Source organism: Prionailurus bengalensis, chromosome C2, assembly GCF_016509475.1.
Source record: "Prionailurus bengalensis isolate Pbe53 chromosome C2, Fcat_Pben_1.1_paternal_pri, whole genome shotgun sequence".
Lineage (NCBI taxonomy): Eukaryota > Metazoa > Chordata > Mammalia > Carnivora > Felidae > Prionailurus > Prionailurus bengalensis.
In genome coordinates, this window is record NC_057350.1 from 58,763,186 (window position 1) to 58,775,228 (window position 12,043).

The 12,043-nt window shown below is 41.0% G+C and overlaps 1 protein-coding gene across 49 annotated transcripts in view; it reads left to right on the forward strand.

Moving 5' to 3' along the window:
* Positions 1-12,043, forward strand: part of PHLDB2 (pleckstrin homology like domain family B member 2) — a 234,842-nt gene that overhangs the window by 143,978 nt on the left and 78,821 nt on the right. For all 49 annotated transcript variants that reach the window (XM_043594101.1, XM_043594107.1, XM_043594123.1 and 46 more), the window contains one exon: positions 97-1,445. In XM_043594101.1, coding sequence (XP_043450036.1) covers positions 97-1,445 — 1,349 coding nt within the window. The remainder of the gene's footprint in view (positions 1-96; positions 1,446-12,043) is intronic.

Consider the following 12,043-nt stretch of genomic DNA (forward strand, 5'->3'; position numbering starts at 1 on the left):
TGTAAGGCTGTTTTTGTTCAGATGTAGGCTGACAAATACTTGGTCTTTTTCAGTCTTCTTTGTTAAGTAAAACTTTTTTTTCTTTTTCCTTGACAGATTCCAGCAAGATCATGGCAGAGCATAGCCACGTGCAAAAGCAGCTTGATTTACAAAATGGTAGCTTAGAGGCAGGCTTTGTGACAAATTCCCTGGAAGACGATTCCCAAAACGTGATGGAGAGCCTGAGCCCCAAGAAATACTCTTCCAGTCTGAGATTTAAAGCCAATGGAGACTATTCTGGCTCTTATTTAACCCTCTCACAGCCTGTGCCTACTAAGAGAAGCCCTTCCCCTCTGGGAACGAGTGTCAGGAGTAGCCCCTCCCTGGCCAAAATCCAAGGAAGCAAGCAGTTCTCCTGTGATGCAACTGACAAAAGCCTTTCCCTGAAACCACCTACCCCTCTACTCAGCACCTCCCCGTCCCTGAGCGGGTATCCACTTGGGAGAGCGGACTTTGATCATTATACCGGCAGGGACAGTGAAAGGTCCTTGAGGCTCGCAGAGAAGCCTCCCTATTCCAAATATAGCTCAAGGAATAAATCCCATGACAATGTCTACTTTCTCGGGGGGCTAGAAGGCCGAAAGGCGTCCAGTTCACTCCTGGCCATGTGGAATGGAAGTCCCCTGAGCGACACCGGCTTCTCTCCCATCAGCAGATCGGGGGCGGCAAGCATGCCTTCAAGCCCAAAGCAAGCCAGGAAAATGAGCAGCCAGGACAACCTGACACTTCAGCCCAAGTTGACCCGACACAAGGAGCCGGCATCTGAAAGCATGGGTTTAAGAACTAGGAAGTATTCGGGCAGCAGCCTGAGTCACATGGGGGCCTACAGCCGCTCTCTCCCCAGGTTACACAGGGCCACAGACAACCAGCTGACACCCCTCACTTTGCCTCCCAGAAACTCCCTGGGCAATTCCAAACGAGCGAAACTGGGGGAAAAGGATCTACCTCACAGCATCGTAGACAATGACAATTACCTGAATTTCTCTTCTTTGAGCTCAGGGGCTTTACCCTATAAACCCTCGGCTTCTGAGGGCAACCCTTATGTAAGTTCCACCCTCAGCGTCCCTGCCAGTCCTCGAGTGGCTCGGAAGATGCTTCTGGCCTCCACCTCCTCCTGTACCTCCGATGACCTTGACAGGGCTTCCTATCCGGGGCCCGGCCCTGGTCATCTGTTTCCTCCTGGAGAGCCGGACAGAGTCTTCGCCACCAGGAGGAACTTCTCTTGTGGATCTGTCGAGTTCGATGATGCAGATCTGGACAGCCTCAGACAGGCCTCAGGAACCCCCCAGCCTGTCCTTCGGGAAAGGAAAAGCAGCATCAGCTCCATTTCAGGCCGAGAAGACCTGATGGATTATCACCGGCGGCAGAGGGAGGAGAGACTCAGGGAGCAGGAAATGGAGCGACTGGTAATCTTCTTCATCTGGCTTGACCTCACTGTTCCCTTGAGCGGCTTCTTGGAGACACGCTCCAAGGATATGTGTGGGCCTGGAGGATGTCCAAGTGAGGCAGCCACGGCTGTGCCTTTCTAGAATTCTGCTGTCCTTCCTTCTCTCAGTCACTCTTAGTGGCCACGTGCGGGTATTTGAAGGCCTCCCTGTCCCTAGTGTTGAATTAAGTTGCTCGGCAGAGTCCTCTCAAGCGTAGATTCTTGATCAATGTAACAAGGTAGTTGTGCCTTTTACTGAATTTCTTCTAAGTCTTACAAACATGAACACTGTGAGTAAACCCTGACTTATATCCTTGATGTCATCAAATTCCCATGTGCATGGTCTGATAGAAGTAAGCAGTGAAATCATGACTCACTGGGAATTAGGCAATACATTTTTCTGAATAGCATGTTGTCTGGAAGGTCGAAAGGTTGGCTAAGTGTTGCTCAACCTTTTTTCTGTCCTGGACACACACACACCACCCCCATCCTCCCTTCAGCAGTGCCTCCTAGTACATACACTGACCCCCAACTACACTACGGGAACATTTTTTGAGTCTTTTTCTACTTAAAGTGGATTTATGCTTATTGTGGAAAATATTGAAAAGAGAGAGAAAAGAGAAAACATCCCTTGAGAGTCCCGTTAATGAATGAGGACAAACTAACTGCATTATCATTATTTTTTCCTTTAAGCATAGACCTTTTTGTTTATTTGTTTTTCAGGATGAACAGGGTCAGAGATTATTTTAACTCATTAATGATGAGTTGTTCCTTAATGAGGGATGCAGCAGGACGATAAAGCTGAGTTTACAAAAGTGTCAGAGTATCAAGCTTTAGTTGCTGAAAGAAAGTATGCTGGAATAGGATTTCTGAACCACAGACCAAACTCGAGAATGTCCTACAGGACAACAAAATTGTAACGTTTGGATTGTAGTGGACAGAAGCCATTTCCATCCATACGAAACAAGATTCATTTGGAATTTTAGAAAAAGAATCGTTTGCATCGCTTGTAGTTTTTGGTAGGTTAATATCTATCCTCACAGATATCCTGATCAGTAATTGGGAATGAAAACAAATGTGAGTACCTTTACAGAATTCTAAGTTCCTTGGGTGGGTCTGTGAGATGGCACTCCAATACGACAGTTCCCTTTGTGGTCATAAATAATCTCCAGCGATTCTTCATGGTCACAAAAAGGCATTGTACTTGGGCTTGATTCTTTGACATAAATTCAGAAAAAGTTTTAATTAGCACCTAAGAGACCTTCTTATATAATGGATAGCAAACCTGGCTCAATGTTGTGCTGAACAACTCTTGCTTTTTTTAGTGTGGTATAATTCACACATAATTTTACACTAGTTTCAGAGGTACAACATAGTGATTTTGCAAATCTATATGTTACGCTATGGACACCACAACTGTAACTGCCATCTGTCACCATACAACTTTAATACCATTGACTATATTCCCTATGCTTTACCTTTCATCCCTGAACAACTATTATTAATGAAGTCAGAAAATTAGCTTCTATCTGATGACTTATTAAGGAATCTAGGAGAGCATTTCAGTGTCTTCCCTCACTCCAGCGATCTTCCTGAGATGATCTTAGTCACTCTTCTGTTCCAAGGGCAAGAAACCAACCTCAAAAACCACCTCCAGGGGCGCCTGGGTGGCTCTGTTGGTGAGGCATCCAATGCTTGATTTTGATTAGGTCATGATTACACGGTTGTGAGATTGGGCTCCATGCTGGGCATGGGGTCTGCTGAAGATACTCTCTCGCCCTCTCCCTCGGACGCTTTCTCTGCACGCTCTCTCTCTCAAAAACAAACAAACATCACCTCCAGTGCGTTTCATTTTTAGCACTTTTAAGTGTTGGTGAATTTCTGTTTCCTCTAGTGTTCCCAAATCTGCTAAAGTTCCTGGCAGTCCAGGAAGTAACCTTCCTTACTGCCTGTAAAGCCAGTGCCTCAATAATGGGCTTTGTCATACTCCATGAGATGCGGCTTATTTTTATGATGCTCTGGGCTTGGCCTCTGCTGCTTTCTATTTGTCTGATTACATCCCAGTAAAAGGGAAGATAGATTCTCATTGAGCCTCTGCAAGTAATGTTATTGCAATTAAAAAATAAAGTGACTTAGAAAATACAGTTCTTCGGGAATTCTGAGGCACCAAGGAGAAAAAACTACCATTGAAAACAATGTTCCGCTTAGTTTGCAAAATCAAAGTCAACTAAATTGAGGGTTAGAGATAGATGAAGGTGGATGCTACAGGGTTTTCCCCATCAGACAATAGGACATCACACGTAATGCCAATGATTTTCCACAATGCATATGGCAATTGGATTTCTAGTATCAGTTCGATGAGTTCTATGTAATTAATTCTTACTCCTCTGCATCTTGAGTCATTAGTTTGATTTCACAAAGTCATCTATTTATGGACTAAAAGAAGTCCTGAAAATCTGAGTTAACCGCCTAGTGCCGTCTCATGCTTGTCTGTGCAGTGTCAGCTCAGAAACCTCTACCCACAAGTCTGTTCTCTGAAATCTCAAGAGTGAAGAAAGAGTATCTGGTAAAGTCCTATCCCCAAGGCTCTGAGACTCTTTCTTTGTTGAAGGCATGATGCAGTCTATAACTTACAGCCAAGTGTCTAGGCAAACATGAGAGGAAAGTAGAGACCACTCGGTAAGGATAAGAGTAGGTAGCTATGGTTAATCTGTGGTGAAGTTAATGAGTGGTATAAGCAAGGAGAGTTAAAATCCTCTATCGGGTCATAGGACATTGGTCTTATTTAATCAGCGTTTCCCCTGAGGGTAAGAACATATTATAGAGGATGAGGACATTGGCATATATCCAAGACCTTTCTGTAAAGGGCACCATCTCTGGACTTAATATATATTATAATATTTCACCTGTACAACATTAGCCTAGGGAAGGATGAGCTCCTCACTTGATTTGACAAATCTTTCTATGCCATTTTTGATGGTGTTGAGCTATTCATCAATAAAGGGCATAGCAAACCTAATTATTTCCAACATTCTTCTTTTCGTAGGTCAAGGAACAAATCTTGTGCTCGCCAGGGGTCCTCTGGGAAAACTTAGGGATAGTTCATATATAAAAGCTATCTTGGAAAACTTGTTTGGTTTTTTTTTTTGCCCCTGAATTTAGGGTCTGATTTTGGGAAGACAAAATTAATCAGAGGTGATTTCGTTACGTGACTAATAAAGGATTGTGGATGCCTAAGAACAATGAATATTTGCAATTTGCCTACCTAATAAAGCAACAATAGATTACTCTGTGATAAAGAGTAAATCTTAAATAATTAGGAAATGAGGAATTTTTTTGGCATTTAAATATTCAGGGATATCTCTCAGTTAGCACAAAGCACAAAAAAGTTACTCTTGTGAGATACTGAATCTCTGTTCTCTGGGCAGATCACGTAGAAAAATAACCTTTTGTTACCTTTCATAAGCACGGGCTGATTTCTCCAAGATCAGTCTGTCATTCCAATATAGATAACTGCGTTTTAGTTTTATGTTAATAGGGCATTTGTCATGCAATACATTTTTTAAACAATTACTTTATGAGTAAACCCATCACAGTTGTGCAAGCTTTGCCAAAATTTGACCGTTTTAATTACATTTTTATAGACTTACTATTTGCAAGTATTATCAACCAAGTCAAATAAAGCTCCCTTCGTGCAAACTACAATTTTAAACATTTTTAGCAACTTTTGTTCTCCATGGTCTTCTTTCAATTCTGGAACAACCAGATACTTTAAGACCATAGTACATAACTTACAGATATTGGAAATTATGTTTAAGCTGACACATCACAGAACATAATTACTATTGACATAAAAAGGTGTGCCATAATGATCATTCAGTTTAGTTGAATACAACTTTTATATTTTTCTTAATCTTAAACATAACCTTAGCTTATCTTTTCAGTAAACTAATACTATAAGACATTTTAAAAATTTCAGCTAAACTAGGGGCACCTGAGTGACTCAGTCAGTTAAGCGTCCAGCTTCGGCTCAGTTCATGATCTCACACTCCGTGAGTTCGAGCCCCACATCAAGCTCTGTGTTGACACCTCAGAGCCTGGAGCATGCTTGGGATTCTGTGTCTCCCTCTCTCTCTGCCCTTCCCTTGCTCACTCTGTCTTTCTCTCTCTCAAAAGTAAATAAACATTAAAATAAAATTTAAAAAAATTTTTTTAGCTAAACTAATCTCTAGGATAAAACAAATCCAAACTTATTTTAAATATGAAATTATGTGTGTGTTATACTATACACTGATAAAACAAGGAAAAGACATATAGTTGTTTTTTAAACCAGACTGTCAAATCACTTTGACTGGTTTTGATCACGTAAACTTGTTTTCTTGCTTCTGAAATCAGCATTTTTTGATGCAAAAGTTCTTTCTCTTAACCATAAACGTGTTTAAATTTTTAGAATTTCATTTTATTTTCTTCGAATTTTGAAAATGTTAGTTTTATCTAAATGCTAATTAGTCCCTGTAAACCAATCAGGACAGAGGTCCTTCATTTTAATTTATTATTACTCTCAGAAGGTCGGAAGATGATTCACATGTACCCAGTGATTCCCCCCCCCCCCCTCAGGTACAGAGACACAGAGAAAGAACTTAAAGTTTAGTTCCATAGCTTTGGCTACAGGTCAGAAGTAAACACTGGAACATAAAATTTCACTGTTCCAGATCTCAAGAGACTGCTTGCTTTTCCACTGGGCACAAAGTATTGTCCTGATGTGAACTCACAGATAGAGAAACAACCAACAAATTAAAACAACAACAAACACAAATGCTCAGTCATCTGTCACTGAGCAAGGCTAGATTTCAGTTCTACCTGAGCATCCCAAGTGGCCAAACTGAAAACCAGATCCCCAGGCCTTGCTGCCACCAGTGGAGATAGCTACTGGTTGTGTGCAAACCAAAACCCCGGTCAAACTTGGCCAAGAATCAGAAACAAAAACAAAGCACAGCCAGAAAAGCAAAAACTGCAGGAAAATAGCAAGTCGGTGAAGGTAAAGTTCTCCTGCCATTTGGGATTTACCCCAGGAGCCCAGAGAAGCTCCGTCTGGGCTTCCAGCCCGTCAGATTTATGTTGTGAGCAATGCAATTTAATGGACTCCGTAGGATGAGTGTACTTGAGCATTTCACAGGCACCTCCAAGATGACAAAGCATAATTTTCAAAAAAGAAACAGAACTCTCACACAAATGTAAAATGAATAGATGCCAAAGATTGAGTTAACTCATCAGTGAGGAAACCAAGCAGAGTAAGGCTGGTTCACTGAGCATAACATCTGTAGTACTTTTTAGCTAAGTTGTGATTATACCAGTGTTTCATCTGGATTTTTTTTTTACTTGCTCAATCTTTATGTGAAAGCTCAAGGTAATTGTATTGAGTATTAAAGATTGAACCCTAATTATGAACCTCCAAGGGCCTATTATGAAGTATAATAATCCACTTTGAGTCTATATTAAATGGCCTTCAACTGCTGTGCTATTTGAGATGCTTAGTTTTTTTAATAATTTTTATTCCTTCTTTCTTGCTCTCAACTGCCAATTCTTGCCTTTGTCATTATGCCAACCTTTTCTTTCTTTTTTTTAATGATTTTAGAAACCAGGTATCAAGGCTTGTTTAAAAATAGTCCAAACTATGAGTTACTAGGTGCAAGTGAGGTCTTGAGAGGGCTCTGTGTGCATGAAGTGAGTGTATTTCAGTTTGCCAATCTTGTGACATCCTTTTGGGCTGATCTGTGGTTGTTTACACTCCTCAGTTCTGAGCTGTTTTCCATGTAGAGGACATTAATGGATAAGATACCTCTAGAGGGCTAGGATGCTGATTCTTTGACAAACTGGATATTCTAGAGGCTAGAGAAATAATTGTACAGTAGACAGGATATTCTTAATTTTTTTAATGTTTATTTTTGAGAGAGAGCAAGTGGAGGAGAGCAGAGAGAGAGAGAGAGAGACAGAATCTTAAGCAGGTTCCAGGCTCTGAGCTGTCAGCACAGAACCCAACGTGAGGCTTGAACTCACGAACCATGAGATCATGACCTGAACCAAAGTCAGATGCTTAACCGACTGAGCCACCCAGGCGCCCTGACAGGATATTCTTTTACTCATCTCGTTTGCTACCTGCCTCCCTCCCAGTAATGTGGAGGTAGTGATGGCATCTAGTGCATCTTACAGTCCAGGGAAAAGACATTTTAAAAAGAAAAGGGGGGAAATAAAAAACTCTGTAGTAAACCCTGCTGCTGTTAAGAGGTTTCCTTTGGTCACATGGCCAAAAGCATCTGTGCAATAGAACCAGTGGATTCCCTCACACTGCACTGTAGCAATCCAACATTTTCTTTCTGGCTGATGGCAGTCATCTGGGGTGCCTTGATAAATAGCATTGTCGCCGTATAGAACTCAGTAGGGCCACGCTTGCTCTTCATTTCTCAGACACATTGTAATGTGATGCAGGTCTCTGAAGCACCACAGAATAAGGTTTCTGAGTTTCTACATGCTCTCCCTTCCTGAAGACAAGGGTGGCCTTCTTTCAAGGAAGATACTAATATTCCCATGGTATTATTATCTGAATAGGTGAAATGTCTGGGAAAGCAATTCTGTACTATTTGGAAGATATTTAGTTCTAATATGTTCTCTGAAAACACTTTACAACTGAAGAATTGTGGGTTGTACAAGGCTGAGACCACATCAGTCTTACTCTCTGCTATATATCCACCTCCTAGCAAGATGACTAGAGTATGGGAAGCATTGTGTATGTGGGTTTTTTTTAATGTTTATTTACTTTTGAGAGGGAGGGAGAGAGAGTGCAAGTGGGGGAGGGGCAGAGAGAGAGGGAGACAGAAGATCCCAAGTGGGCTCTGCACTGTCAGCACAGAGCCCGACGTGGGGCTTGAACTCATGAACCACCAGATCATGACCTGAGCCGAAGTCGGATGCTTAACCGACAGAGCCACTCAGGTGCCCCTATATACGTGTTTTTGAAAAGAGTAAATGAATGTTTTTGATACCCATTCACAACATTCATTCTGGATTTCCTTATTTTGTGGCTGAAGGTTTTGCCCCTAGTTCTCAGACATATCAAAGTTAAGTTTATGTACTTAGTTCCAGGTAACTCTGAAGCTCTGTGCAAAAGGACGAAAATACCCTCAGCATAAATGTATTCTTTGTGCTTCCAGAAGCGGGGTGATTCTCTTCCAATATGCCATCAAAAATGAAAAGATGAAAATGAGTTGCTTTTCCCTATTTTGAAAATTTCACAACATTCTTGGTAAGAACTGGGGCTCTCCAGGGTCATATAAAAGCCAAGGCTGCAGGCCCCATAGTCTCGCTTGTGTACTCTTGAGCAGACCAGATACCTAATGTTTCTAAGATTAAATATAATCTTACTGGAGTGTATTTTAGGAATTATAGCATTTTATAAAATAAATGTATATGTTCACTAACCTTAAGATGGTAAGGTGCAGATACCATTTTAGAAATGAGACAGTACAGGTTGGTACTATTCACTTTTGTAATTAGGAAAAATTGTGTGGGGACCCAAGAAGTGTGAACCTTGTCGGGTGAAAGTCCCTCCACCTGTAGACATGCATTGCTCCCTCTTCCTTGCGATTCCTGACTCCAGAAGACAATTTGGGCATTAAGACTTTGATAGCATTTCTTGGGTGGAAGCAGAATGGACAATGTTAAGAGCATGCCTAATGAAACCTAGCCATCGTATTATTTTTTCCCCCCTAAGACGAATGTGTTTGAAATGTGAAGGCCAGCTTAAGTATTGAGAACTATTTTTTCATCCAGTCTCATGGACTTGGAAGGCATCTCCTCCTGGTGTGGCCCTTCCTCTTGCTACATCCTGGCTATAGTCTTAATTTTACAAAAATGGTTGCACTAGTGGGAAGTGAGCCAGTTAAACTGCAGATGGGTGAGAAGTTGGTTTACTGACCAAGTAAAGTTGGTGGCTCAGACTTTGTAAAGAGATATTTAGAAATCATGACTCACTTTCTATATTCTGCATCGGATTGTCTCTCGTTACATTAATCATTAGTTTAACCTTTGGATATAGCATAAGCCTTAAATTGGCTTGATTCTATGAAGCCTTGCTTTTCTTAGCTCTAATGCTTGAAATGGTCTGTCAGTTCTCTGCCATTCTGCGCCTTCTTTCACTTTGATGCCTTACCTGGATGGTCTGTTGGATCTAGCTCAGAGATATAACGGAAACCGTAAATGTGAGCTGTGTATGCAATTTTAAATTTTCTTACGCTGAGAAAACTTTTTGAAAAGAGGAAATTAATTATAATATATGGGACAGCACAGGATTAGAATGGTGATGTTATTATCTACTGCTTAAGTAAGCTATCCAGGGGCTCCTGGGTGGCTCAGTCAGTTAAGCACCTGACTTTTGATTTTGGCTTGGGTCATGATCTCACGGTTTGTGAGTTTGAGCCCCACATTCAGCTCTGTGCTGACTGTGCAGAGCCTGCTTGGGATCCTCTGTCTCCCTCTCTCTCTGCCCCTCTCCTGCTTGTTCTCTCTCTCTCAAAAAACAAAACAAACTTAAATAAGCCGTCCCTTCTCTAAGCAGACTTTTTTCATTTCTAATAAAATAAGAGTAAAATTCTATAAGTAGTGAGTAATATGAAGAAGACTACTGTCTATGGTTAGATCACTTTGGGTCATCAGAGAATAAACTAAAGACTTTCTGTATTTTTAAGTAGCAAATTGTTGGTATGTATGTAGATGTTCAGTAAATATTGAAGGAATTAGAGGTGCCTGGGTTGTTCAGTCAGTTAAGCATCCGACTCTTGATTTTGGCTCAGGTCATGATCCCAGGTTCACGGGACAGAGCCCCATGTCGGGCTCTATGCTGACTGTGGAGCCTGCTTGAGATTCTCTCTCTCTCCCTCTGCCCCTCCCCTGCTCATGTGTGCACATGCACGTGCGTGCTCTCTCTCTCTCCCACCCTCTAATACACACACACACACACACACACACACACACACACACGTGTGTGTGTGTGTGTGTATGTATATATATATATATATATATATATATATATATAATCATTCACAAATTATGAGTGCCAGCTGTCCTTGGTTAACTGAGAGTAAAAACAGTTACTACATCTTTTTGTTCTTCTTCAATTGGATCACTAGGTGGGTAGAAGAGGAATTAGAAAGAAAAAAATAGCATTTAGCAATAGTCTAGTGACTCCACATTGGGGGAACACAGAGCCAAGGTCTAGGTATATTTCTTTGTTAATGATAGTCTGTGACTGTTGCTATTAAAAGCAGGGTTCTCTATACTTGAGAGCAAACTCTGGGTTCTTGTTACACCAGCACTACAAGCTACTGCCTCTTGATGGTGCCACACATTTAAAGATTCCTGCTCAGACTTGAGGGATGTGTGCTGTGAATCTTCACATGGGTTAGCATCCTGGGCTAAACGCAAAAATAGACCAGGCACTGTGGACTAAGAACCAGATGCCATGTCTGCTAAGGAACGAGTCTCATCCTTTTTAGGTGATAAACCCATATAGGAAGGCTTGCTAACTAAATAAGAAGTAAAGCTCATAAATAAAATTCACAGAAAAATGTACAAATGATGAAAATTGAAAATATAGTGTATCAATACCAACAGGGTAATGTGGGAGTACCAGTGATTCTTCACAGAAAAATGATCCCTGTATTGGTTGTTAAATTATCGAAATTAAAAGCCACTTTATGGGTCTACCTTTTTAAAAATTTCTCATCCATAGGTTTAGTGACCATGCTGGCTAATTGGAATGTGAATTTTTCTTCCCCAATTCTAGAAACGTTTATGGGAATATTTGCTATGAAGAGTGCTTTTAAAGTTTGTGATTAGTTTTTCCACAAAAATTATAAAACAAGTATTACAATAGAAACACATACATCACTTTTTCATTGGAAGGATTTTATCAACCATTTCAATGTGCAGATTAAAATCTAACAGGCACTTGAAAAAAGTGAATCTCTTTCTTTGAAGTAATTGTAGATTTACGTGCAATTCTGAGAAATAATTCAGAGAGACCCTGTGCACCCTTTACCCAGTTTCCTCTAGTGCTAACATCTTGAGAAACTATAGTTGCAATATCACAGCCAGTATATGGACATTGATACAGAACAGATCTATCACCCCAGTCTCTCCTGCAGGCCTCCTACAGCCTCTCCACTTTCCTCCTATTCTCAGCTCCTCTTTAACCCCTGACATCTGTTCATCTGTTCTCCATAGCTATAATTTTATCATTATAGGACAATTACATGCATGCAATCATATGCTTTGAGTTTAGCTTCTTCCTCTCTGCATAATTCTTTGGAGATTGGGCCAGGTTGTTGCATGACATTCCCTTTTCTTCAGCTCCAAGTCTGGGATGTATGAGGTAAAGGAAATCACTGGGAATTCATTTCTGGGTCCCTAGGTGCCTAGCTGATCAGCTGCCTTTTCCCCATCTTTCAGTCTTCTTACATTTGTCCTATTTAGAACATGGCCAGGGTTCTTACATGTACTTGGTGGGAGGAATAGGGAAAAGTA